Here is a 27,238-nt window from a genome sequence, read left to right as displayed (position 1 = left end):
GCTCACAGGCCCAATGCAAGAAGGTAGGTGTAAGACATCCAAAAATGAGTGAGGTCAATGCTACTGGGGGCAGCCAGGGCAAGAAACATCTTCTCCAGGTGGCTATGTCTGTCTTCTGCACTGCTTAAATTTTGGCATGTTATCTCAGAACAACCCTGCTAATTTAGGTGTTTCCATTTCCCATTTTGCAATGGACACGTCTCCTCTTTAGACACAGAAATTGAGCCTGGAGAGCTGCTAGAAATGTGACTCTGGACCAGTTCTGCCCTGGAATCAGAATTTGCACTTGAATAAGCTCACCCAGGGGATCCAGGCCAGGAACTAGTAGTCTCTGGAAGCCTTAGAACAATCAACTGAAAAAAAAAATAAATTTTTTTTTCTGTTCTAAGGAAGGAAAAAAACCAAAAACAACAATAATTGTAAAACAATAGCACTTGGCCTGTGGGTGTGGCTCAGTGGTAGAAATTTACCTTCCAAGGGTGAGGTCCTGGATTTGAGTCTTGCAACAGCCAAAAAAATCCTCTTTTAAAATTTGTACTTAAGACAATTGTTAAAAACCTAGAAATAATCTTGATAGAAGAAAATATATTCTATGCTAATATCAATACATAGTTTCCTTAATATCAGAGAGTATATATCTTTTTTCTTTTTTATCCTGTGCCTTATAAGGATAGAACTGAGGATCTCATAAATGCACTAGCATTTGGAATCTAACACTCCAACCCGTTAGAGACTATATCTTAATCAGGTATTCATTCTCCACTGCATTGTGAACCTTTTCAGATTTTTTTTCCTTCCCTTCAATTCTAACCAGTTGTACTCAGGGTTTATTCCTGACTCTGTGTTCAGGAATCAGTCCTGGCAATGGGGTGCTACAGATAGAAATGGGTTTGGTTGTATGCAAGGCACATTCATTTATCTACTCCTCATCTACTTCATATCCCATATGTGGTATATAATCTGTTCTATGAATAAATGAATGAATATAGCCAACAATTTAATTCCTACCCCTAGTTGTGTATTTTTAGTAAAATATGACATAGGAGGAAATAACTGGTGTCAGAGTTTTCATTAAAACACCCTACAATTTCCTTGTTTGCTATCTGGTCAGTTTATATTCAAACAAATTTATCTTATCTTCTCTTTTGATAACTGTAAAATTGTGATATTGAGACTGAAAAAGATAAGAAAATACTCAATCAGGTGCCAGGAAAGTAGACTACTTTATATAAAACTGCACTGCCCCCTGTAAGGCCCTAGCTTAATTCACCCTTCACCTCGCCTAGGCCATACTGCCCCCTTAGGATCCCAGTTTTTAACATCTGCCTCTCAGAGGGTATGGGGTGGGATGGTGAAGCGAAGCCTCATGCTCCAATCCCAAGGGATTGGAAAATAGGTGCACGGGTCTGACAGCAAACACTGATAAAGGATCCACACAAAGTTGAAGGGGTGGTACAGATCCAGTAAAATTCCACCACAAGCTTTTCACTCCTAACACTAAGGACAGCAGGCAGATAGCTCAGTTGTGGAAAACCAAAAACTGTGTTTCTCCTTGAGACCCAAGGTCTTTATTGGGAAGCAAAAGAGCACACCCTGGGGTAAGGAACACTTACCCCTGGTGTAAGGGCCCAATCTGAAAGATGCTTCAATCTAAAGATGCTTCCATCCAGTGAGTGATAAGTACCAGCAAAGAATAATTATTCTGAATAGACATGCAAACAGGTTATTCCAACAGGGTGGGAGTCAAGTCGATTTTATTCTTTTGTATTCTCAGAGTCAAGAGTCCCTGGAACAAGTAGGTTCTTCTAAAGGGGCAATTTAATTCCTACATTTAAAATAGAAGTCTTGGGCCCGGAGAGATAGCACAGCGGTGCTTGCCTTGCAAGCAGCGGATCCAGGACCTAAGGTGGTTGGTTGGAATCCTGATGACCCATATGGTCCCCCGTGCCTGCCAGGAGCTATTTCTGAGCAGACAGCCAGGAGTGACCCCTGAGCACCGCCGGGTGTGGCCCCCCCCCAAAAAAAAGAAGTCTTTTTTATTTCAAGAAAATTTGGAAATTCAAAGAGAAGTTGAAAACATGTATCCTTCTACTATATATAGCCAGTGCTATCATATTTGTTTTATCTCCTGTAGAGGATATTAGATACCCCTTAATATTATATTCATCCTCCTAAAAATAACTAATGCAGGGCCAGGAAGAATCCTTAAAGTGCTAGAGCATAGGCTTTGCATGGGGAGGCGCTGGGTTGGATTGCTGGTTCTGCACAGTACCCTGAGCACTGAGTGAGAAGCATCCCCTGAGGATTTCCAGATGTGACTCCAAAAGAAACAAAATACTTATTAGACTGATACGTTTCGTATGAGTTTTTGATAGAAGTTAAAAAGTTAAACCTTTGATAAAAGTTAAAATGTCCAACTCCAGCAAACCATTAACCACAAAATGAAAGACATCAAACCAAACCATTATAGTTGATCTCTATTTTTGGGCCACACCTGGCAGTTTTGGGAGGGGAGTGTTACACCTGGTGGTGCTTGGGGGACTGACCATTCAGTGCTGGGAATCAAACTTGAGACTTCTGCACTAAAGCCCTTTGAGCTATCTTCCTGGTCCCTTATTTTAAAAAAGAACAACTATAAATCATTTTAAATATATTCATTATAATATTAACTGTTAGATAAAATGAATATTGGCAAAGAGAAGAGTTATTAGAAACTGTTTTTGCTGATTTCCTGTCTTTCAACATCTTTTTATAATGCTCTTTTAAGCATTTATATCAAAGTCTATCAATGATTCCTAAGCAAAATGTTTTGCCTGAAGGTTATAGAAGAATCTGCCTGTGGGAAGGCTTTGGACTTGATAGTGTCTGGCCTTGTGGTTCTGTAGTTTGTCACGAGGCCTACCCATCCCCGAACTGACTGTAGCTCGAGGAGGCTTGGCCCTGATTCAACAAGGCAGGCAGTGCTCAAAAAGGGCAGCATCCAATCATGCCTCTTAATTTGAATGTATTCACCTCTCCACTGATCACTTCCAGGGGCCTTCAAACTATGGCCCGCGGGCCACATATTGTATTTATTCCCATTTTGTTTCTTCACTTCTAAATAAGATATATGCAGTGTGAATAGAAATTTGTTCATAATTTTTGTTTTTACATAATCTGGCCCTCCAACAGTCTGAAGGACAGTGAACTGGCCCCCTGTTTAAAAAGTTTGAGGACCCCTGTGACTTAGAATGGTTACATTGTGCCATGGTATTAATTGATTTGAATAGTACTTTTAAAATAACCAAGATCCTTTTTCCTCTATAATGTTTCATGAACAAATTCATAGCTTCTTCTTTAAGAAAATAATTTTTTGGCCAGTGGGGCACTTGGCTTAGAGCAAAATGTCTAGGCTTCAAGCGGAAAAAAAAAAAAAACCAAAGGCAATCCCTGGACAGTTGGCAGTATGGAGCAATGTCCAGCCTGCAAGTTACAACCCTGGCCCTTCTGGGCTGAGGAAGCAGCCAGAATCCAGGGCCAGGGAAGGAACTCAATAAACATGCAGGTATCTTTCCTCTTCTAAATATAGCTTTTTATTTAGTTTTATTTTTTATTAATACTATATTTAAGCACCATGGTTACAAACATGTTCATAATTGGGTTTAGCCATAAAATGTAAACACCCCTTCACCAGTGCAACTTTCCTGCCACCACTGTCCCCCCATTCCCTACCTCCCCTACCCCACAACCTGTCTTCAAGACAGGCATTGTAAATACACTTTTTAAAAACATTTCATTAAAGCACTGTGATTCGCAAAGTTGAGTTTTAAAAATACAATATTCCACTACTGCTCCCACCACCAATGTTAAATACCCTCCACCAATTTTCCCAGATCCCACCAGTGCACCTACCCCTACCCTGCCTGCCATCTTCACAGGCACATTTTTAGGTCTGCTTATTAAAGATTTGGTCTCATGATTTCAATATTGTTGATCCTGTGGTTTGGATATTTATCTCTGTCCTTCCTTACTACCTATGTACCTGAATCTCCTTGTCCCTCTACCCCTTGCTGCTTCTCACCTATCCCCCCCCACTACCCCCATCTATACTCTAATTTTTCTTCCTCTTCCCCATACTCTCGGGCCAATGGTATTCTAAGTCCTCCTTTAAGCCATTGCACTCTCCTCTAGTTATTCAAAATACCACATATAAATGATATCATTGTATTTATTGTATCATTGTATTTATCCTTCTTCTGACTTCAGTTAACATGATATCTTCTGGTTCAATGTTGCACAGAATTTCATAATTTCATCATTTCTTACAGTTGCATAAGATCCCATTAGTATATATACACCATGTCTTCATGATTTAGTCATTTATCATTGGATATCATCAAAGGTCTGTCAAATCTTATCTTGTACTGAGTTTCAATGAATAATTATAGGCATCTATGCTTTTGAATGAATGTTTTTATGTCTAGGAAGAGGTAGCCAAAAATGAAATTTCTGGGGTTGCATAGCAGCTCAGTTCTGAGTTTACTGAGAACTTTGTATACTGTTTTTCATAAAGGTTGGACCAGACACCATTTCCACCAGCAACAGAAGAGAGTGTTCCTTTTTCATCACATCCCTTCCAACACAGATCGCATCCAGTATTTTTGATATGTGCCAATTTCACTGGTATCTGATGATATCTCATGGTCATCTTGATTTGGATTTCCTTACTAAAAATAATAATGGGTATTTTTTCATGTGCCTGTTGGCCATCCACTGGTTTTTCTTATAAAAGTGTCTGTTCATTTCCTCCTCCCATCTTTGATGGGTTTTAAATTTTGTTGTTGTTAATCTTTGTGACCCTTTATTTGATGTATTGAGTGCATTTATCTGATGTATTTAGTGTATCCTTTTTCTTCCAGTCAACTGTATTTTAGTTTTAGTCTGTTTCTTTTGCCATATAGAAACCTTTTAGCTTAATGTAGTCCCATTTGTTTAGGTTTGATTCTGTAATCTTTGCCAATAGCATCATGTTGTTAAAGAATCCTTTTAGAAAGGTTAAGATCTTTTTCTCAATGTATTTTACAGATAGAGGTCAGAGACCTAGAGAGGTCTTTGATATGCTTTGAGCTGACTTTTGTGTTAACATGTGAGATATGGCTCCAGCTTAAATTTCTTATACAGGATTATCTAATTTTTCCAACACACTTTGTTGAAGAGGCTGTCTTTGGTCCATTTCATGCTCTCAGCACTTTTGTTCAAAACTTAGCTGACTATACATAGGGGTTTGCCCTTAAATATTCTATTCTGATCCACTGGTTAGAGGCTCTGTCTTTATTCTAGTACCATGCTGTTTTGATCATTATAGTTTTATAATATAGCTTAAAGATTGGCAATAAAATGCCAATTATTTTACTTATTTTTATGTCCTGCTAATTTAAGCAACATAATAATGTTAAGTAATGCTTAGTTATTTTTCAGTGTGGTTTTAGCTACCTGGAGTCTTTTATGATTCCACACAAACTTGATACTTGACTGTTCTAAGTTATTGAAGAATGTTGTCTGACTTTTTGTCTTTTGAAGGCAACACTTGATGGAACTCCGGAATTATTCTTGGCTCTGCACTCAGGAGAGGCTGGTGGTAAGCTGGTAGTAGGCTCTCGGTATGCTCAGGGGACTGTATAATTTTTAAATCTCAATCCTGTGTCAGTCACATGTAAGGCTAGCATTTTACCCACTGTACTATCACTCCGGCTTCTGTTGTCTGAATTTGGATAGGATCTGAATTGAATCTATCTAGTATTTTAGGTAGGCTGGTTATTTTGACATTATTGATTGTTCCTATCCAAGAGTATAATATGTTTTTTCCATTGGTCTTCTTCAAATATTTTCATATGTGTTTTGAGGGTTTTGTGGTACAGGTCTTTCATATCTTTTATTCATAGGTACTTGATGATTTTTAGTATTATTTAAAATTGTGTAGAGTCTTTTTTTAATCTCTTTCTCCTCTGATTCATTATTTGTATATAGGAAAAGTAACCAATTTCGTACTTTGTAGCTGGCCACTTTCCTGTACTGGTTTATTGTTTCTAGGAATTTTTTTGTGAACTGTTTAGGGTCTCAATGTATATCAGCATGCCATCTGTGTATATAAATTATTTTACTTCCTCTTTTCCAATTCAGATCCCTTTCTTACCTGTTTGTTGTTGCTAGGACTTCTAATGAAATGTTGAATAGGGGTGGATAACTGGATATCCTCATATTGTGCCTGATCTTAGGGGAAAGCTTTCAGTTTTTCACTACTGAGAATAATATTGGCTATCAGCTTTTTATGGGTATCCATTGCTGCCATTTTATAAGGGCTTTTTTTATCATGAATTGGTGTTGGATCTTGTCAAAAATCTTTCTCTGTACAAAATGATAGGATAATATAATTTTTATCTTTCCTCTTACTGATGTGGTATTTTATTGATTTTTTATTTTATTGATTTGCATATATTGAACCATCCATCTCTGGAATGAATCCCTTTTGATCATGGTATATGATTTTTTATAAACTGATGGATATGATTTCCTAAGATTTTCTTGAGGATTTTTGCATCAATGTTTATCAAAAAGACAGTTTGAAATTTTCTTTCTTTTAAGTGTTTCTGTTAGCTTTGGGTATCAGTGTAATATTAGCTTCATAGGTATTAGAAAAATTTGCTGTTTGAAATGGTGTTTAAAATGGTGTTTGAAAAGTTTCTTTCATTCAGTAATTTAAGTATATAATTCCACTCATTTCTCCACTGTACATTTCAAGAAAAGATTTGTATAAAACCTTTGATATTTTGGAAGATTAAATGCAGTAAGTATTCTTATTTCTTTCTCTGAAAGTTTGATGAAACTCACATGTAAACACATTTGAAGCAGGACTTTTATTCTTGGGAAGATTTTAAATAATGTCTCAATATCCTTGCTATTGATTGTCTTCTTAAAATTTTTGCTTCCTCCTTATTTGGGAGATCACATGTTTCTAAGAATCTATCTATTTCTTCTATGTTCTCCAGTTTAACAGAGTAGAGTTGTTCATAGTAAGTTCTCATGATGTCTTAGATTTCTAGGGGTTCTGTTATAATTTCTTCCCTATAATTTCTGAACCAATTTATTTGAGCACTTTCTATTTCTTCATGAGTCTTGTCATGGTTAATTTTTTTAAATTTGTTTTTGGGTCATAATTGTCAATGTCAGGAGTTAGTCTTGGCTCTGCACTCGGGAATTACTCCTGGCAGAGCTTGGGCTGAGTATGCTGGGGATGGAACTCAGGTCAGTCACATGCAAGAAAAATGCCTTACCTACTGTATTATTGCTCCTATCTCTGTGGCTAATTTATATCTTTGTGGCACTGTGGTCTTATAGGATTCTTGGTATGATTTTTATGTTAGTAAATTTATGTAAGTTAGACTTAAGTCCTAAAATGTGATCTATCCTGGAAAATGTTCCATGTGCACTAAAGAAAATGTGTAGTCAGCTTTTTAATGATTCTAGTTTCTCATTTAGGGCTCTTAAGTTTTTAACTAATATTCTGTCTAGTAGATCTAGTGTTAGCAATGATATGTTGAAATCTTCCACTACTATTATATTTCCATCGTGTGTTTCTTTAGATTCATGAGCAAAGGTCTTACAAACTTTGCTGACCCAACATTTGGTGCTTATATGTTGACTAGAATTAGTACTTCTTGGTCTATTGTTTCCTGATCAATAAGTAATGTATATCCCTATCTCTACATACCTTTCTTTAGATTTTCTTTTTGTTTTCTATTGGCATGTGTAATTGTTTTCCATTCATTTATTTGAGCCTGTGTATATCCTATGATTTTAGATGTTTTTCCTGCAAGCAACAAATGGATGAACTTTTTATTTCCTGCTACATCCTGCCATTCTGAGCATTTTGATGGAAAGTTTAGTCCATTGACATCCAGGGATATTACTGATATGAAGGGATATGTTGCTGTTTCACTATGAAGGGTTGGCTATTTGGTGTATATAAGTAGTCTTTCAATAGTTCAGTCAGGGCCAGTTTGGTTATCACAAATCTTGTCAGCTTTTGTTTGAAAATGTTTCTATCCAACCATCCATCTAAATGAGAGCTTTGCAGGGTAATTTACTCTTGGTTGAAAGCTTCTTTCACTCAGAAATTTGAATATTTCATTCCACTCTTTCCTCCTCTGTACCATTTCAAAAGAGATCTACTGTGATTCTTATGGTATTTTCCTTATAATTAAGGTTTTTCTTCTTTCTTGCTGTTTTAAGAAATTTATCTTTCTTTGGTTTGTGTCATTGTGATTACTCTGTCTTGGTGGTGTTCTGTTTGAGTAATATATATATATATATAACATACAGATATATATGTATTTATATATATATTATATATAATATATATATATATATATATATATATATATATATACTTTTTCCTCTTGAATTTGCACAGCAGTCTCCCTCCAGAGAGTGGGAGATTTCTCAGCAATTATTTTTCCACTAATTCATTCTTCCTTTCTCCTCCTTTTCCTCACCTTTTGGTATTTCTATCATTCAGAGATTATTCTTCTTGTCATTGTTCATTAAGTATCTTAATTTGTATTCTTTTCTCTTCTATTTTTTGGACTTATCAATGCTGACTTAAATTTTGTTTTCAGGTTCATATAAGCAGTTATCCTTCTGTGAAATTCTGCTGCAATTGCTTACCAGTGTGTTTTTTAACTCCTTCTATTCTATTTGTATATAATCTCTCTTCTCACCCACTGAGTCCAACCGAAGAAGTTTGGTGAGTTAGTTGAATTTCTCATCTAGTAATAGTTTAGTTTTTCTGACAAGTCCTTGCTTAATTTATATTGCCAGTGCAGTGAGTGAGTTTTGAATTTAGGTCCTCACTGATCAGGCTCAAACATTTTGATGGACTTGGGAACTTGCCTGTGTTTCTGTCTCTATCTACAACTGTAGCTGAGTTTCTTAGTTTCCTTGTTGTTTAAGTTTTGTTGGTGTTAATGTTAGAGGTTTAGATTTCTATTTACTTAAGAACTGAGCTATTGAGTTGTTTATACCAGATGGTTACTAATAATATATCCGCTATTCAGGTTATTTTCCTTACCATGCAGTGTTAGTGGAGTATGTGCAGGGAATTATCAAGTAGTCATCCTGTTGCGTTAACTGAAATTTAAGGCTATATGCTGTATGCTGTCTGAAAAACTGGAGTGCCATTTCACGTGGCCCAATATACGAGATGTATGTACTAATATTTTTGCATCTATATGATTTGGGGTTTAGAAGATTGACAGACATGAGATGGGGCCAATCACTGAACAAGGAGCTGAATACAATGGTGAAGGACAAAAGTACAAGTTCTCCAGACTTTCAGACATGTGACTGCACTTGTTTTCAGAGAGTAAATGTATGAATAACTTTTGATTCCAAATCTTCCCTGTGGCTTATGCTCTTCTTTCTCTTGAAAGCAAATGAACCAATGATTACCAATGAAGATAGATTTAAAAAAAAACTACAATCAACTATGCCAACTATGTGATACATTTTCTTTAATAAAGTTAAAAAATAATAAATACTTCAAAAATGTTGCTGACTCACATATAAAAATTTTTTCAAGTTGCGAATGGCAACTAAATAAAAATGTGCTTTCTCAAAACTCTCACATGGAATGTAGAGCTCATATATTCTGCTTTAGGAGAGACATCATAATAAGGAACATTGGGCACTGCCTAAATGATGAGTGAATAATTATTGCATACCTTCCCTGTGTACTGGAAGAGTTTAAGTTATTTGAATTAAGGGTGTTAATATAATAGCTCTTTTATGAAACTGAGCACACAAGGTGTTATTCATTTGTTTTTCTTTTTCGGCTCTCCTTAGAAGATTTTATAATCATTGCGTCTTATCTTTTGATTCCAACTGTTTATGGCCATGACAACAAAGTGCTTTCCTCAGACAATGATATACTTTTGTTTGAGACCAAGTTTCTATAGCCTTTTATTTGGTGTCTGGCCTTTTTTCTTAACATCTCATAGGAATCTCTTATGGTTACCTTCCCATGACCATTACACAGCTGTTTCTCTGATACAAGTGAGTTCATAATGCACCTGGACATGATGTTAGAGGCCCAAGTTAAGGTAAGTTATGTATTAAGTCACATGACAGAATCAAGCACCTAGCAGAAATCAGAGGACAGAAGCCACAGCCTTGATGTTCTGATACGAATCAGCAGGCAAGTTACTTGAGCAACTGTTTTGAATGTATTTGCCTATTGTTACTTTTTATTTTTTCAAAAGCCAGCTGCCATCAAATGTAATAGTTTATTTCAACATCTTCTATGTACTTGCTTTCTTTCCTTAAACAGGATTTTCCAGTAATTTTCTGGAAATAAAATTTCCAGTCACTTTTATTACAGTAATTTTTTTCAAGATTCTAAACATACTATACATCTAATCTGCTAATAATATGTACAAATAAAGTATAAGCACAGCTTTTACAGACTACAGTCTACTAGGCCACAGGAAAGAAAGACTTACTGCTAGGATAATTTTTGCAAGTTTAAGGTTGAGCAAGTCTGAACCAACATCAACTAGCTTATAGAGGGTCTTCAGGAGAACACTTCTCCTCTTGAATTTATGTCCAAGCATGTTTCCTTCCTCCAAAACACGATGAAGTTGTGTGCAAGCAGCACAGACTGTTTCAATGTTTTCTGTCAGAGAAAAGAGAGTAAAGTAGCACTTACTAACGAGGGTCAAGTTTTAAAGTGGGTGAAATACAATATAAGCAAAAGCCCAAAAAATATTTCCTGGGACTTCTTTAAATTTCTCAGCCAGGTCTTTTGCATTTTTCCTCTCCTTTGCCATAATCTGATTGCAATAAAATTCTGTACATCTGTTTCCTATTATGACTAAATTGCTAGTCAATCTGTTGGCTTATCTAGAACACACAAAATTTCATAAAGGCATTAATGAATGGAATTTTACCTGTGACCATTGGGCTTTTTCTCTACATGTCTCCACCTCAGCCAGGGTTCTGTTCAGGAAGCAACCACTTGTATCTTTCCCTTTAACGGTCTGAGGCCTAATTCCATGGCCTAGAATTTTATCTTTTTTGTTTTGTTTTGTTTTTTGGGGGGTGGTCACACCCAGCAGCGCTCATGGGTTACTCCTGGCTCCACGCTCAGAAATCACTTCTGGCAGGCTCGGGGGACCATATGGGATGCCGAGTTCCAACCAATGACCTCCTGCATGAAAGGCAAATGCCTTACCTCCATGCTATCTCTCCGGCCCTAGAATTTTAACTTGACACTTGTTCCTTCAAGGTTCTGTTTATACACTGGTCCCTCAAAAGAACCTAATCTACATCCTACCCACATCCTCATCCTGATGTTTTCACCTGTCCAGGTATGTATGTTGTGTACCTGAAGTGGTCCTTCCACACACCATGCCATGCCAGGTGAGGAGGAAGCACCTCTCATCTACCTGTGCATTGACAGCATTTGGTGCAGTGAGAACTCTAAACTAAACCATGAAGCACAGTTTCCTTTATATTCATTTTCTTATGTATTGGTTGATATTCATAGTCATCAGTGTTTTCTTGTGAGAATCATCTCATGATCTGAGAGAGCTTAGAGAAAAATCTCAAAATGTCACCACATCCCCAATTCTTTGGAAGGGGCTGTTAGAAGAGGAGGATGAAAAGATGACTTTAGAGTCAGGAAACAGAGAGGCCTAGGACACTTTCTAAATGGTCAACAATTAGACAAGAGCAATTTCTTAGCATGGCTCTATCCTCTTAATATTTAGATATATGGAAGACCAGCAGAAGGCAGTGAGGTTGTGAGGATGAAATCAACCAAAGTATAAGGTGTTTCACAGAAAAATAGATCTCCTAGGTTCCATCACATAATTTAAAAGTAGGAAACCAATCTTAAATAAATGCCATCATGTGCTCTTCAAAGCCAGCATAGAGGAAGTGTGTGCCTGCAAAAGGAAATGACTCAGGCCATTTTTAGCTCTTTTCAACAATAACATCTAAGAAAAAAGTTAACCTCAATAGCTAAGTAACCTTCAATGCCTTTCAGTCATGCACTGAAATAAATGAATTGATGGGAAATGACTTAGACTAACTTTAAATAAAGGGGAAAACCTAAACTCTATTGTAAGAAACACTTTTGTTATTTTATTCTTCTGTGACTGGCCATTTCTTCTCAGACCCCAGGCCAGGCCAGGAGCCACTCACTGACCATGAGTGAGCTCCAAGGCATTTTTCTAACACTTCCCTCTACAGATGCTTCAGTCTGATGGAGTCCATGCAAGAGTAGCTATTTTGAATCGGCAGAAATGAAGATACGTGCATGTGTGGTGGTGTGTGATATAGGGGAAAGGTGGTATAAAGAAAAGTGAGCAAAGAGCAAGATAGAGTGATAAAGTGAGAGTGATAAAGCAAATGTTTGATATTAGCATTATTAAGTACCTAATATTTTCAGAATCTGGGTGAAAAATAATCAGGATTTCTGTGTATCATTTTTGCAACTTTTTCTTCTTTACTGTCTCTTTTTTCTTCATTTGTTTGTTTTTGTGGTTCTGGGGCTCAAACCCAGTGTTCAGCCCGGTCCTGATTTTAACTCTTTAGAACCTGAAACCAGGCCAATATGGAAAGCTAGAGTACTGAACAGCTACACTTGTTCACTGGTCTGAAAGTTCTCCTTGGAAATGCACCCATGTATGCCAAATGATTCTCCAAAAAGGGAGAAGCAGCCACATTTCAAACCCCAAATTTTGTTGACCTGGTTGGTGCAGGAGTGCCTGAGCCATTGAAACTCTCTTAGAATCCTTCCAGGCCCCACCAGCCCAGTTGCCCACCACCTACTTCTTAGTCAGTGCTCTCCTCTTTACCCTTTTCCCTGAGTCTTATCTGCTCCTCTTGCTCGTGTTGTCTGCATCTTTCTCATGTCAACCCAGCTCACTACGAAGGCTCAATATTCATGGTATCCCTGGGGGTTCTAATCACATTTCTATGAGTGGGGATCTCCTTAACTGGCAGGAAGAACACTCTGTTCACTGAGGCGAGGCCATTGTGTGGTTTTTGGTGACTCTGAGACTGGCAAGCTCACCCTGGATTTTCACATGTACTACATATACTGCAGCCACCAGCAGGAAGCCCTAGGTCTGCTCCGGTCCTTGGGACCCTTAGGAAGTAGGTATATGGTATGTATGTGTGTGTATATACGATATATATATATATATATATGTGTGTGTGTGTGTGTGTGTGTGTGTCTACATATATAAATTTTATGTATTATATATACATTATACATACACATAACAGAGTTTATGCAACTGCAAGGAATGATGAGATCATGCAATTTCCTGCAACCTGACTGGAACTGGGAGATATATTGAGTAAAATAAGCCCAAAGAAGACAGACAAACAGGATGGTCTCACTTATCTGTGATATATAGAAAAACTGGGTTAGAAAATGTAATATATTAAAGGGGGATGCCTAGTTCACCCTAACCCCAGAATTTAGGGAGGATAAGGACATAAAAGGAAAGAAATCAAGGTAGGAAGGAAGAAGAGAAGGGGAAGTAATAGGGGAACAGGGGTTAGAATTTTGGTTATACTCGTGATATGAGACAGTAGTAAAGCTGTAAATGCAAAGTACAGACTCAATAAGACTGAAAACATGAGATCTAAGATGCAACCACCAAACTTTTTAAGTGAATGTCAAGGTGGTAGGCAGGGGTGAGGGATGGGGTAATGATGGAGTATGGGAACACTGGAGATGGGATTGCTGTTAAAATATTATATGCTTAAAACTCAACTATTAATAATTTTTATAAATTATGGTTCTTTAAACACTTTTTTTTAACTAAGGAAGTAGGTCTTTTCCCCTTAACAGTTTTGTTTAGAAACTTATTTATTTGGGAGGAGTGTTTGGGTTCATAGCCAGCAATGCTCAGGGCTTACTCTTGGCTGGGCTTAAGGAACCATATGCAAGGCAGGGGCTCAAATCCAGGCTGGGATCCATGCAAACCTTGCAAATAAAACCTTATCTCCAGACTCAAGGAATTAAATTTAAATTAATGATCATCTACAGGCTCTTCCTACTTGGTGGCCAAGGGAAACCCAGCCTGCTGCTGCCCAAATATCCTTTTTCTTGACTTTCAGGCATGTCTAAATACCTGAGTCTCGGCTGGGGACCACAACAGCAATTTTGAAAGAGCCTGTTTTCACTTTAGATCTGAAATTCCTGAGCAATGGCAGGAAGAGAGAAAGTAGGATTACCCCAACTTCCCCCGACTCTTCATGGATTTTTCTCAAATCACCTTTGCAGAATGAGAGCATGGCCAGGGAACTCCAGAGTGCCGAGGAGTGCACAGGCTATGGCTCTTAGACTATGAACTTGCGTCCCTGCTGTTCCTGCTGTCCTTGCTGGCACGTGCCATGTCAGGTAGGAAGAATGGTTCTGGTAGCATCTGGAAACCCAGTCAAACAGCTGCCAAGGATGCCAGTTTTTGAGACTTAAAGTCTCAATCCCTTACAACCTGTCACTCTTGCCTGGCCTTGCCTCTTCCGGAGCAGAATCCAGCATTTTCCCACGGAGAGAAAAGGATCATTACATTGGGAGATGTATGTTGTCCTGTGTATGTGTGGTTGGGGGGTAAATTTCAGAAAAAAATTTAGAGAAAGGCAGCTTCCTGGCTGCATTTAAAACATACATTTTAGTCCCTGAAAGTTCAGTGTTCCATTTAATGTAACATATAATATCTATCTTACTGGGTAAGTAAATAGATTATTTGATTGGGCTTTAGACATGTTCAAAGAAATATTTAAAGCAAGTGAAATCAATCAGGGTGATGGGGCATATATGAATAATGACCAAAAGTTTCCATTAAAAAAAAGCTGGTGTTTTGCTTTTTTTGTTTGTTTGTTTACCGCTTTCTAATTCATGCAAAATTGGTGCGATCCTCATTTTCCAAAAGACGTCCTCTACTTCCATTTCTGTATTTGTTTCTTGCAAGTTGGCTAGTGAGACTGTAAAAAAAAAATGGAGGGAGGAGAGTGAGCTATGGAAAAGTAGGTATGACCAAGTCCTCACTACTCCCACTCCAAAATTAAATGACTGCTCCATTAAATTAGTCTTGGTCTGCCCCACCCAACAACTCCAACTAATTCAGATCAGAACTATGGGTCTTCTAATCAGATCATTCAAATTAAACTGAGAGAGCTGGTGTCAAAAAATCAGAACTTGGCCCGGAGAGATAGCACAGCGGCGTTTGCCTTGCAAGCAGCCGATCCAGGACCAAAGGTGGTTGGTTCGAATCCCGGTGTCCCATATGGTCCCATGTGCCTGCCAGGAGTAACCCCTGAGCACCGCCGGGTGTGACCCAAAAACCAAAAAAAAAAAAAAAAAAAAAAAAAAAATCAGAATTTTGAACTGTGTCAGGGACACATCGTCAGATGTTATTATACATGTGTACAGGGAGTCTGAGCTATAGTATAGAGGGAGGGCACTTGCCCTGCACATAGCCAACTTGGCTTGGATCCCTGCTCCCGAAATCTTACCAGATATGACCCCTTATTATAGAACCAGGAGTAAGCACTGAGCACAGTAGGTGTATGGCCTCCATACAAGCAAGTGAAAGTGTCATTGACCCTGGGTTTGTGGGCAGAAGGAGAGAGGTCCAGGCCTTGAGTACTAACATCACAATTCAAATCTCAACCTCGTTATTACCTATGATCATTATTTTGTGGTGCTGGAGATTGAACCCTGTCCTAATGCACATACTATACTGCTGAACCACCTTCTCAGCCCCATGATTTTCACAGTGGGTGACTAAAGCCTGTTTCCTTTTCCTCTTGGAACCTCTTGAGCAAAAGGAGATGAAATATTTTCTTTACACAAGTAAATCTTGTCCAGTGCTCAGTACCATAATAATTGCATTTCTTTCTTTCTTCTTTTTTTTTTTCTTGGCCACACCTGTTTGATGCTCAGGGGTTATTCCTGGCTAAGTGCTCAGAAATCGCCTCTGGCTTGGGGGACCATATGGGACACGGGGGATCGAACAGCGGTCCTTTCTTGGCTAGCGCTTGCAAGGCAGACACCTTACCTCTAGCGCCACCTCGCCGGCCCCAATAGTTGCATTTCTAATGTCACCAGGGTTATAAAAAAATCACAAAACCAGCCAACAGATCTATGTGGTGTGAAGCATCTTGCTCTGAGAGCCTGAAAGGCCAAATGAAGGTTGCCTGGGAAGGTGTAAAGAGCAACAGCCATCAGATCAAAGCTCTTTGAACTCAACAGGCATGGATGGATTTAATTTTGGTACAACACCAAAAATAAGTTTCCCAAACTATCCCCATTTTTCAGACGAATAAAGTGAACTCAGGGGTGCTGAATCCATGGTCTAATTACAGGGGTCTTCAAACTATGGCCTGTGGGCCACATGCGGCCTGCAGAGGAGTCTGATCCGGCCTGCCAGCAGTGAGCGCTGTTTGGTTGTCAAGATACCTGCCAGCATATACACTCAGTGTCATGGTTTCTCAGGGATGACGTCAACCGCCTCCGCCCACGGCATGTTGTGTGCTGGGAGGGTGGCCATAAGGGCGGTGTTGAGAGGGACACTGATGCGCCCTTGTGCCTGGCGCTTGGCGCGGCATTGCTGATGACATCACTGGAGGGCGCCAGACGCTGCGTGGCAAGGAGTACCACATGTGGGTGAATATATGATGTAAAAAGGCGCCTGCTCCACCCCCAGGCAACGTGGTGTCTGTATGCTGTGCCTGCCTGTCAGTGAGGTTTTCCTCCACTACCAAAGGTCAGTCAAAAGTGCCATAGAAATAAATTTTTGCCAGATGGGGGGTTCTGCCCGATTGGGCTGTGGGTGACTCATATGAAAATTCCCTTTGGGGGTGGTGAGGCGTTCAGTGCTGACATCAAAGTTAGGGAATGGGCGGTGGTTGGGAGGTTAGGGGTTCGGTGCTGAATTGCCCATGTGGAAAATTAGGGGTTCGATGTTGAAGCATTTTAAAGGGTTACATTGAAAATTTTATATGCATTTTGCAATTCCTTTTCAGTGTTAACATGCTGATTCCAAACATATCAATTTTGGCATTATATAGGGAGAAATAACTGAACTATCAGGGACTGAGCTGGTCTGCTTAGAAAAGCCTGAAAGGGGTATGTGTTCACATCAGGGACTAATGGGGGTTCATACACTGTGAGTATATATACACACATATTTGTATTTCACTAATATCAGTTTGGAATCCCTAGGAAACAATGATGTCAAGAAAAAAATTGATGGCGAGTGTAGGATATTCAAAGAACAGTGGACTTATGATTACTTTTTTTTGCGGTACTAAGAAAAAGCTGTGTGTGTGATATGCCAGGATATAGTTGCTGTGTTCAAAGAATACAATTTGCGATGCCACTATCAAACTCAACATAAAGATAAATATGATTATTTGGTTGGAGAAGTGAGAAAAGATAAAATATTACAACTGAAACATACACTGATGACTCAGCAAAATACTTTTGTGAAGCAGAAGCAGTTAAATACTTCCTCACTGCGGGCAAGTTTTCAAGTTGCCAAGCTAATAGCGCACAATGGCAAACCATTTGTGGAGGGAGAATTTGTTAAAGAATGCCTTATTTCTGTTGCCAAAGAGATGTGTCCAGAGAAGGCCTATTTATTTAGTACAGTGAGCCTTTCAGGAGTTACAATGACATGAAGGATTGAAGAAATGGGAGAAAATTTGCTGCACCATTTGCAAAACTCAGCAAAGAAACTTTGCTATTTTTCCTTGGCACTCGACGAAAGCAATGATGTTCGTGATTCTGCCCAACTTCTCATTTATATGCGTGGGACAAATGAGTATTTTGAAGTCACAGAAGAGCTTGCTGCACTGCAAAGTATCAAAGGTACAACCACAGGAGTAGATATATTTGAAAAGGTCTGCAAACTGTGAATGGTTTGGAGCTGGACTGGGTTAAACTAGTCAGTGTAACAACTGATGGTGCTCCTAGCATGGTGGGGTCTAAGAGAGGAGTAATTGCTCACATTGCACAAGAGATGGACAAACATAACCATCCTCATCCAATTGCCGTACACTGCCTCATCCACCAACAAGCGCTGTGTTGTAAATCACTGAAGTGGGACTCTGTTATGAAAATTGTGGTATCTTGTGTTAATTACATTAGAACTCATGCACTAAACCACAGACAATTTCAGGAATTTCTATCTGAGGTAAATGTTGCCCATGAAGATGTTCTGTACCACACAGAAGTCCACTGGCTGAGTAGAGGGAGAGTTTTGAAATGTTTCTATGACTTACTTCCGCAGATTACAGCTTTTCTACTATCAAAAAACCAAGAAGTACCAGAGCTCAATGATGCAGAATGGAAATGGCACCTTGCCTTTCTGACAGATATAACAGAGCTACTCAACAGTTTCAATCTGTAACTTCAAGGCAAGGGGAAGCTCATCTGTGATATGGCATCGCATGTGAAAGCATTTGAAGTAAAATTAGGTCTTCTCATCAAACAAGTACAGGAGGAAAATTCAGTCATCTCCCAACAACTCAAAACCTGTCAGCGGACAAACCATTAGTTGCATTCCCAAAGGAAACATGTCTGGCTTCATTATAATTGTTGCAAAAGGAGTTTCAATTTAGATTCAAAGAGCTTTATCTCCATGAACAGGACATACAGCTTTTTCGTAACCCATTTTCTGTTGAGATTGAAAATGTCCTTACAATTTACCAAATGGAACTGGCTGAACTGCAGAATTGTGACTCTCTGAAAGACGCATTTAAGTCAAGTAACCTTTTGAATTTCTATGCATCTCTCCCCTCTGAGACATATCCAAATATCAGGAACCATGCACTCAAAATGGTAATCATCTTATGCCTGTGAACAGACTTTTTCAAGAATGAAACATCTGAAATCTCCAACCAGATCAAGATTAACTGATGCCCACTTGCATCACTTGTTACGGCTGACAGTGACAAATATGGAACCGGACATTGACCAGCTCATTAGCCAAAAGCAGGCCCACAGTTCCCATTGAAATACTGGTGCGTGATCTGTTTATTTATAAATGGTTTTCATTTTATTTATAAAAGATATGTGCAGTGTGAGTAGGAATTAGTAGCTCACATAGTCCGGTCCTCCAGCTCTCTAAGGGACCATAATCTGGCCCCCACTTTAAAAAGTTTGAAGACCCCTAGTCTAATAGCTGCCTCCCTTAAGGCACTTGACCTCTTTGAAGTTCGGCTCCACAGCAAACTGGCAGTGGGAAGGATAACTGTGAAGGCAGGGGAGTGGAAACCACAGCGGAAAGCTTCAAAAGCAATTACATTCCATGTAGATGTGTGCTGAAAATCTCAGGCATGAACAAGACAGCAGCCAGGACAGGCCAGATACCCTCTCGTCCAACCTCTATCCTCAGCAGTGGTTTCTTGGGGCACCTGACCCAAATGAACTCAGGGGTCTGTGCTGCTCAGTATAGATCAGGATCAAGAAAGGGTCCACACAGATGCCCCTGGACCCTAAAATTGTTCCACTGAGAGAGCAGTGACAATCTGTCACCTGCAATCTTTAAACCTTTAGGCTGTTTAACATGTCAGTGTCAGTGTGTCCCACAGTGGCTCACACTTGAATAGAGTTAAATTAATATAAACTGCAGCACTGGAATTGACCTATTAAGGACAAGCTGCTGCTGGTGGGATGGGAGTTAGGTTTTAGAGTCCCTGTTTGAGTTTGAAACCCAGCTAAGTCACCCACTCATGAGTTGACTTTGGACAAATGATATCACTTTGCTTCTATACATATACACAATGCAATATTATGCAGCTGTCAGAAAAAATGAAGTCATGAAATTTTCCTATACATGTATGTACATGGAATCTATTATGCTGAGTGAAATAAGTCAGAGAGAGAGAGACAGACAGACAGACAGACAGACAGACAGAATGGTTTCACTGGGTTTCTATGGGTTTTAAGAAAAATGAAAGACATGTTTGCAATAATTTTTAAAGACAAAAGAGAGGAGGGCTAGAAGTTCCAGTTCACCTCATGAAGCTCACCACAAAGAGTGATGAGCTTAGTTAGAGACATAACTACACTGAGAACTATCCTAACAATGAGAATGTATGAGGGAACTAGAAAGCCTATCTAGAGTATAGGTGGGGGTGGGGTGAGGAGGAGGAAGAATTGGGACATTGGTGATGGGAATGCTGCACTGGTGATGGGTGGTGTTCTTTACATGACAGAAACCCAACCACAATCATGTTTGTAATCAAGGTGTTTAAATAAAAAAAAAAGAAATAATGACCAACTCTAAAGTGTGGAATTATGGTTCCCCCAAATACCACGCTAGTAGTATTTGGGGGACCATATAAGATGCTAACCTGGGTTAGCCATGTACAAAGCAAGCACCAAGACAAGCATCCTACCTTCTGTGTTAATTTTTCTGGTCCCAGGTTATTTGTTTCTTTTAAGGATTCTTCTAAGGTTTTGAATCTTTGGGGATACTTTTATTATTTTTGAAAAGACAATATACCATTCATTTTAAATTCCCTAAGTGTGGATGATGTTCCTTTGGAAAGCAGGAAGGTAGCACAATTGACCTTATCCCAACCCCAGCCCCACCCCAGTTCAAACGTTCTGTCCTTCATGTAATCCTTCCTGAGGAGAGTGAGTACAGGCTTGCCTTTCCCTAAACCCCTCATTCCCAAATGTCATGAAGAACACTAGGACAGCAAAGTATACTCAAAAGTTGTTGTTAAGGAAGTTTTAATAGCAAGGTTTCATGTAATTTGTCTAAGTGATAAGCAAGAAATTTCTATAAGACATGATAAAAAAACATTTAAAAAAGTACTAGGTCTTTATTACATATTCAGTTTCTAATAAGATAGGTTGGCAATACTGTTTTTATAAAGCCTTGAGAACAGATGTGGTTGGGATTCAGAAAACTTGGAATTTGATCTTATTTGGGGGTGAATGAGGCCACATCTGGTGTAGCTTTGGGTGTATTCAAGGCTCTATGCTTAGAAATCCCTCCCCAAGGGGCGCGGAGAGATAACACAGTGGTAGGGCATTTACCTTGCATGCAGCTGACCCAGGATGAATGGTGGTTCGATTCCCAGCATCCCATATAATCCCCCAAGCCTGCCAGGAGTGATTTCTGAGTGCAGAGCCAGGAATAACCCCTGAGTGCTACAGAGTATGGTCCAAAAACAAACAAAAATGAATGATCTCTGGCTGTGTTCAAGAGACTGAATGTTGTATCAGGAATGTGAACACAGATCATGGTCAACATGGTTAGCCTCATGCAACAAAAGCATCTTTCCTTCTCCCTCCACCATACTAGCTTCTTGGCATGAGAAAGTGAAATTTTAGTAAGGAAATATGCATGTACACTCAGTATTACAGCTCATCCCAGTGGTTCCTATGAGGAAATGCACTGGAGTAAATTCTGTAAGTCCTTGCTACTGACACAGACATCATCCTTTTCACGCAGGTCAGGAAAACTCCTTATGTGTGTGTGAAAAATATTTTTGTTTTTAGAACTTTGGGGATGTCACAACTGCCAATACAGGAGTGAAGATCACTAACTCAACCTCTTGCAGCACTGCTTCTATAGCTCTGCCCTCCCTTTCATAAATTACAAGTGTGGATTCTAAAAATGAGCATACATACTTGAGCAGCATAAAAAAACTTGTTGACATATTCAAGGTCCAAAGTATGTCACTAAAACCGACATAGATCAAGATATATAAAAAGGCAGAATTAGATAGACACATAATTTGATAATATATTTTTATGATGTAATTAAATTTACTATATAAGTACAGATCCTTAGGGGCTTTGAGGGATAGTATGTTTGGGAAGTTGCTTGCCTTGCATGTGGCCCACCCGATTCTATCCTTTGCATCCCATAGGTTCTCCTGTGCACCTCTAGAAGTAGTTCCTTAATACAGAGCCAAAAGTAAGCCCTAAGCACTGCTGGGTGTTGTCCAAAAAGGGGGAAAAAAAACCTTATTTGACACCCTCACTCTGCAACTCTCTAGAAACAGGCATAGAATCAGAGGATAACTTTTGAAGACCCACAGTAAGTTGTCTCTATCTGGAGCAACAACCTTTTAGAAAGCACTTCCATCTCGCTTCGTGGTTTGTTAAATATAAAAATTATGATTCAACAGGAAATTGGGCAAGTAAAGCAGAAATTTAAGAATTTTTTTGTTGAAGATTTTGCTGTCTCAGTGGTTATAGTTCTTGACCACAGCTCTAAGTTCTGAACACAAAGACACAGCACAATGTTTATTGGCTGGTGTTTTTAGCATTCAATATAAAATCCTTAGTAACAATGCAGGGAACCGGGAACCTCTCCGAAATACAGAATTCTTAGCAGCTACAATGATCACTTGTATTAATAAAGAATTAGTTTAAAAAACAATGAAATGTTTTTGAACCTAGCATTAGTTTTATGAAAGTTCTGTATACAAGAGCATGTGAAGATTGTTGACAGATAACTGTATATATTGACAACTATGAACCACATGGTTAAAATATTAGCCACTGATTTTTTCTTATCTAATTATTACTTTATGTAAATTTTTATGTTTTAATTTTTTTGGCCACATCAGTGGTACACAGCGCTTATTTCTAGCTCTGTGTTCAGGAATTACTCCTACTAGTGCTCAGGGGCCATATAGATAAGCTTAACGGAAATCAAACTGTGGTTGGCCGTGTGAAAGGCAAGGCAGCAGGTGCTTTAAACTTTGTGCTTTCTCTCTGGCTGACTTCCTACTTTAAAGAAATAAATGTTATATAGTTGACTTTCTGTGGGTCCTTTCTACATCCCTACTCAACTATTCAAAACTGGGTCATTGTTTTATTACACTTGACCTTACATGTTTTCTGCATAAGTTGTATCTATAAACAATAAAATATTGTTTTTACAAATTAATTTTTTATGTAATGTTATGTTTTCAAACATTCCACATTGTAAATGTTTTTTCTAAATGCAAGAATATTTTGCATGATTCTAGTTTGTGATTTATTTTCTCAGTTCAATAGTTTAAAGCCCTGAAGGACTGATTTCCTAGAGTAAATCATTTTTATTTCTCAGGGCTGGAGTGATAATACAGTGGTGAAGGTACTTGTCTTGCACACTGATGATCCAAGCTCAATTCTTGACATCCCTGAACACTGCCCTGGAGTTATTTCTGAGTGTAGAGTCATGAGTGGCCCTTGAGCATTGCCAGGTATGGCCCAAAAGTTAAATAATTAATAATAACAATAACTTCCTTTCTCTGAGTAATGATTTTGAACTTACTTTAAGTTCAAGAACTAGGATGATATCAAGTTTTGCAATATTCCAAGTGCTTTTAACAAAATAATCTGTATTCTGTTATTAAAAGGGTAATTTAAAAATGTTTGAAAAACTAGGGCTGGGCAATGGTAAAATGCTAAGATACTTGGGGAAATAATAAAAGCATATATAAATAAATATTGATGTGAAATAAAGCTGGAAAAATGTGGTGGGGGGTGTTCAAACAGTGAGTCAATATCAGACATACTATAAAGGGAGACACTGAAGATAAACAGGTGCTCATCTTCAGGGACCCCCAAGCACACAAACAACTCACCTGCCTTGGTGTCTAGCCTTCTCGGGCCTGAGTTGCTGGTGCATGATGAGGTCTTTGCCCAACTCTTGCTGGGGTCCCTGGGAGAAAGATAATCACACACAACATTCAGCACAGACATGAAACACTTTTTCTTTTCTTTTTGGTTTTTGGGCCACCCCTGGTGATGGTTAAAGGTGACTGCTGGCTCTGCACTTAGGAATTACACCAGTGGTGCTCAAGGATGCCAGGAATTGAAGCCAGGTCAGTCATATGCAAGTCAACTGTCCTACTTGCTGTATACAAAGATAAGCATCCTACTCACTCCTGTCTACAAACACTTTTTCCTTGATAAAAATTGATGAGACAGTTACATTCAGGTTTACTTTATTTTACTTTATTTTTTGGTGAAGCAAGAAAGTTCCTACTGAAACTTATTTAAAAAGATGTGAGGGTTCTCGCTTCGGCAGCACATTTATTAAAATTGGAATGATACAGAGAAGATTAGCATGGTCCCTGTGTAAGGATGACATGCAATTCATGAAGCATTCCATATTTTAAAAATAAATAAATAAAATAAGATAAATAAAAATATGTGAGGGAAGAGAAAAGAAGAGGATATTCTTGACAGAGGCTTCTCCAGAGAGAAAATAAATAAGCAAAGAATCATAGAAACAAGCAAGTGAGATCCTTCTTTGTGAGAGCATGGGCTTGAAGGGGAAGTCTACATTCAGTTTTTTAAAAAGACAGAACTGTCCATAAAATAGTGTTTGGTGTTTGCTGCTTAATGCACAATTGACTTCCAACCAATACTTATCCTTTTCAAACAAGTCATATTAGCTTAACAATATGAAATATAGGCACTAAGTATAAAAAAATAAAAAAGAAAGCCAAGCCAAGCCTGTCAAGCTACAGATAGAAAGCTGATTAAGAATAGACGTCCTGCATAACAAACATGACCTCCAATGCCAGAGTCCTGACTGAGGCAATTGCAACTGAACGGGTCTTCTGGAATCATAATGAAAGACGATATCCCAGACTCCATCTGAGCTTCAGCACAAGGGCCAAGACCACTAACCACAGAAGACAGATTAAAATGACATCGAGGAAACAGAACTTCTAAAATCACAAAGAAAGTCATCATCATAAGTTCCACTCCTTGACCTGTGCACAGACTGAGACCTCTAGATTTAGAGGTCTGTCTTTATCATCCAGATAGGAGCAGAAGACTTCCATACGGCACAAAAACACCAAGGGGAGAGAAAATGAACGTGAAAGAAATCTATAGATAATCCCATGACAATATATTCCAAGGGTAGGGAAACCCTGTATCTCTTAGGCCAAGGGGATTCCCATTTTGGATGACCCCAACATTTACTGTGCCTATGGGGGGGGGGGCAAAAAAATTAACTAATCCTTTTTTTATTTTAATTTATTATTTTTTATCTAGTTTTGATCAAATTTTTTGTTTTGGGGTAAATATTGAAGTAGTTGTCCATTTTTTAATTATATATTTACTTTTTCTTCTTTTTTCTTCTTCCTCCTTGCACCTTGTCATATTTCCTATCTCAAGACCATGGCAACTATGTGGTGCATATTTTTATGGCTGCAGTGCTCACTGAATATCTTATTTGATTCCTCTTTTTGAACTGCTGTGGTATTTCACCTTCTTCTTTTCCCCATCGTCCCTCAAACCAAGGATGAGAGTCTCTAGAATGACTCCGCTCATAGTCGGCATAGTCAATTTTTACCCCATTATATTACCTTTCTCTTCCTCAAACAAATCCACATAACTTGATCTTTCTAGTCCCACCTCCCAAGTAGAGGGGGCAATAATGGAGGCACCAAGACCGAACAGTTATAAGCCCACTAAGTAATTAACTAGATACAGAGGGGACCACACATTCTAGCAGCCCCTGGGGGGAAGAGTGGAGGATATGGGAGGCAGGATGGGAGAGGATGTGGGAGGACAATTCGGTGGTGGGAATTCCCCTGATTCAATGTAAATATGTACCTGGAATATTACTGTGAACGATATGTAAGCCACTACAATTAAAATAAAAATTATGTTAAAAAAAAAAAAGAATAGACACCACAAGAGGTCACTGTTACAATAGGCAAAAACTGTGCTTGAGCTCCAGAAGCCTGGAGTTTCGGAAATGGTAAAAATTCTTATTCTTATCTCTCCAGTAAGAAAATGATTCATAGATTCATAGAAAAATGGTGTTATTGGTGATGAGGGAGGTATGATAACATTGTATATGTATCCTTAATACTTACACTCATTAATATTTTTGTAAACCAGTTACAAATGAACATATAAAGGTAAAGGATTCCCAAATTGATAAATTTATAAATGTTATAAACACTAGGGCTGAGCAATATTAAGAATGCTAAGATTGGGGCCGGAGAGATAGCATGGAGGTAAGGTTGTTTGCCTTTCATGCAGAAGGTCATTGGTTTGAATCCCGGCGTCCCATGTGGTCCCCCGTGCCTGCCAGGAGCAATTTCTGAGCATGGAGTCAGAAGTAACCCCTGAGCACTGCCGGGTGTGACCCAAAAACCACCAAAAAAAAAAAAAAAAAAAAAGAATGCTAAGATACTGCGCAAATAATAAAAGAATATATAAATAAATATTGATGTGAAATAAAGCTGGACAAATTGGGTGGATGGTGTATAAACATATAAAGGAAAAGGATTCCCAGTTCAGTTAGAGCTGTCTAAAATAACATGTTAAAGGGTGAGATCTGAAACTCACTTTTTCCTTCCAATTCACAGTCTCTCACTACATAATAGCGTGTCCTGATTACATGTAAAAAATTAATTTAATATCCTCTGAAAAGTTTTATTTTTAGATATAAATCCAAAGTTAAAAATGTGAAGGCAAGATAATAGAGAGTTAGAATAAGTCACTTGCCTTGTAATCTGCTGACTTTAGGCTTGATTCCTAGCACCATATATGTGGTCCCCTGAGTCACACCAGGAGTGACTCCTGAGCAAAAAGCTAGAAACAGCCCCTGAGCACTTCTGAAAGTAACCCAATTCCCCCTATCCCAACTGAAGGTAAAGTAGTCAATCAATAGCAACTATTTCGTGTTCCAAACACTTTTACTTGATAAGGTGACTAACTGAAAGCAGAATTTGTCAACTTGGCTGCTTTTTTTATGTTTTTGTTTTAATTTCAATCTAAGTGATCATCTAAAATGATTCAACTTTTCTTTTTCAATAGCTGATAATTAAAATGATAATTAAAATTACTGGACCAGAACAATAGTACAGTAGGTAGGGTGCTTGCCTTGCATGCAGTTAACCTGGGTTCGATCCTCAGCATTCCATATAATCCCCTAGACACCACCAGGAGTGAACCCTGGCCCTAGAGGCAGGAGTACTATTAGGTGTGGCCCAAAAATCAATCAATAAAATAAATGTACTCGCTTTGAAATTTCTGCACAAACTCCCCTACCCCCAAATCGAGAAAATAATAGTACAAGACTTCCAGCAAGGTTTCATTTTTGTAAGATACTTGCTCCAGAATCTATGAAGAAGGCCTGTGCACATGGCCAGAGTTCTGCCACTCAACCCTATTTCTGGTGTGTATCGC

At 38.6% G+C, this 27,238-nt stretch overlaps 1 protein-coding gene and 1 non-coding gene across 2 annotated transcripts in view; one reads left to right on the top strand and one right to left on the bottom strand.

The window, feature by feature from the left end:
• ARMC2 (armadillo repeat containing 2) overlaps positions 1 to 27,238 on the bottom strand; it is a 153,062-nt gene that overhangs the window by 67,966 nt on the left and 57,858 nt on the right. Inside the window, exons 6-8 of the mRNA XM_049771233.1 lie at positions 23,662 to 23,738; positions 14,941 to 15,039; positions 10,536 to 10,708 (exon numbers count right to left, since the gene is read on the bottom strand). Of these exons, the coding sequence (XP_049627190.1) occupies positions 10,536 to 10,708; positions 14,941 to 15,039; positions 23,662 to 23,738 (349 nt within the window). The remainder of the gene's footprint in view (positions 1 to 10,535; positions 10,709 to 14,940; positions 15,040 to 23,661; positions 23,739 to 27,238) is intronic.
• LOC126007363 (U6 spliceosomal RNA) lies at positions 24,092 to 24,197 on the top strand. Its single transcript, XR_007494943.1, has one exon. It is a non-coding gene; the product is annotated as a U6 spliceosomal RNA (small nuclear RNA).

This window comes from Suncus etruscus, chromosome 4 (genome assembly GCF_024139225.1).
Source record: "Suncus etruscus isolate mSunEtr1 chromosome 4, mSunEtr1.pri.cur, whole genome shotgun sequence".
NCBI classification, from domain to species: domain Eukaryota; kingdom Metazoa; phylum Chordata; class Mammalia; order Eulipotyphla; family Soricidae; genus Suncus; species Suncus etruscus.
This window is presented reverse-complemented; position numbering and strand designations above follow the sequence as displayed.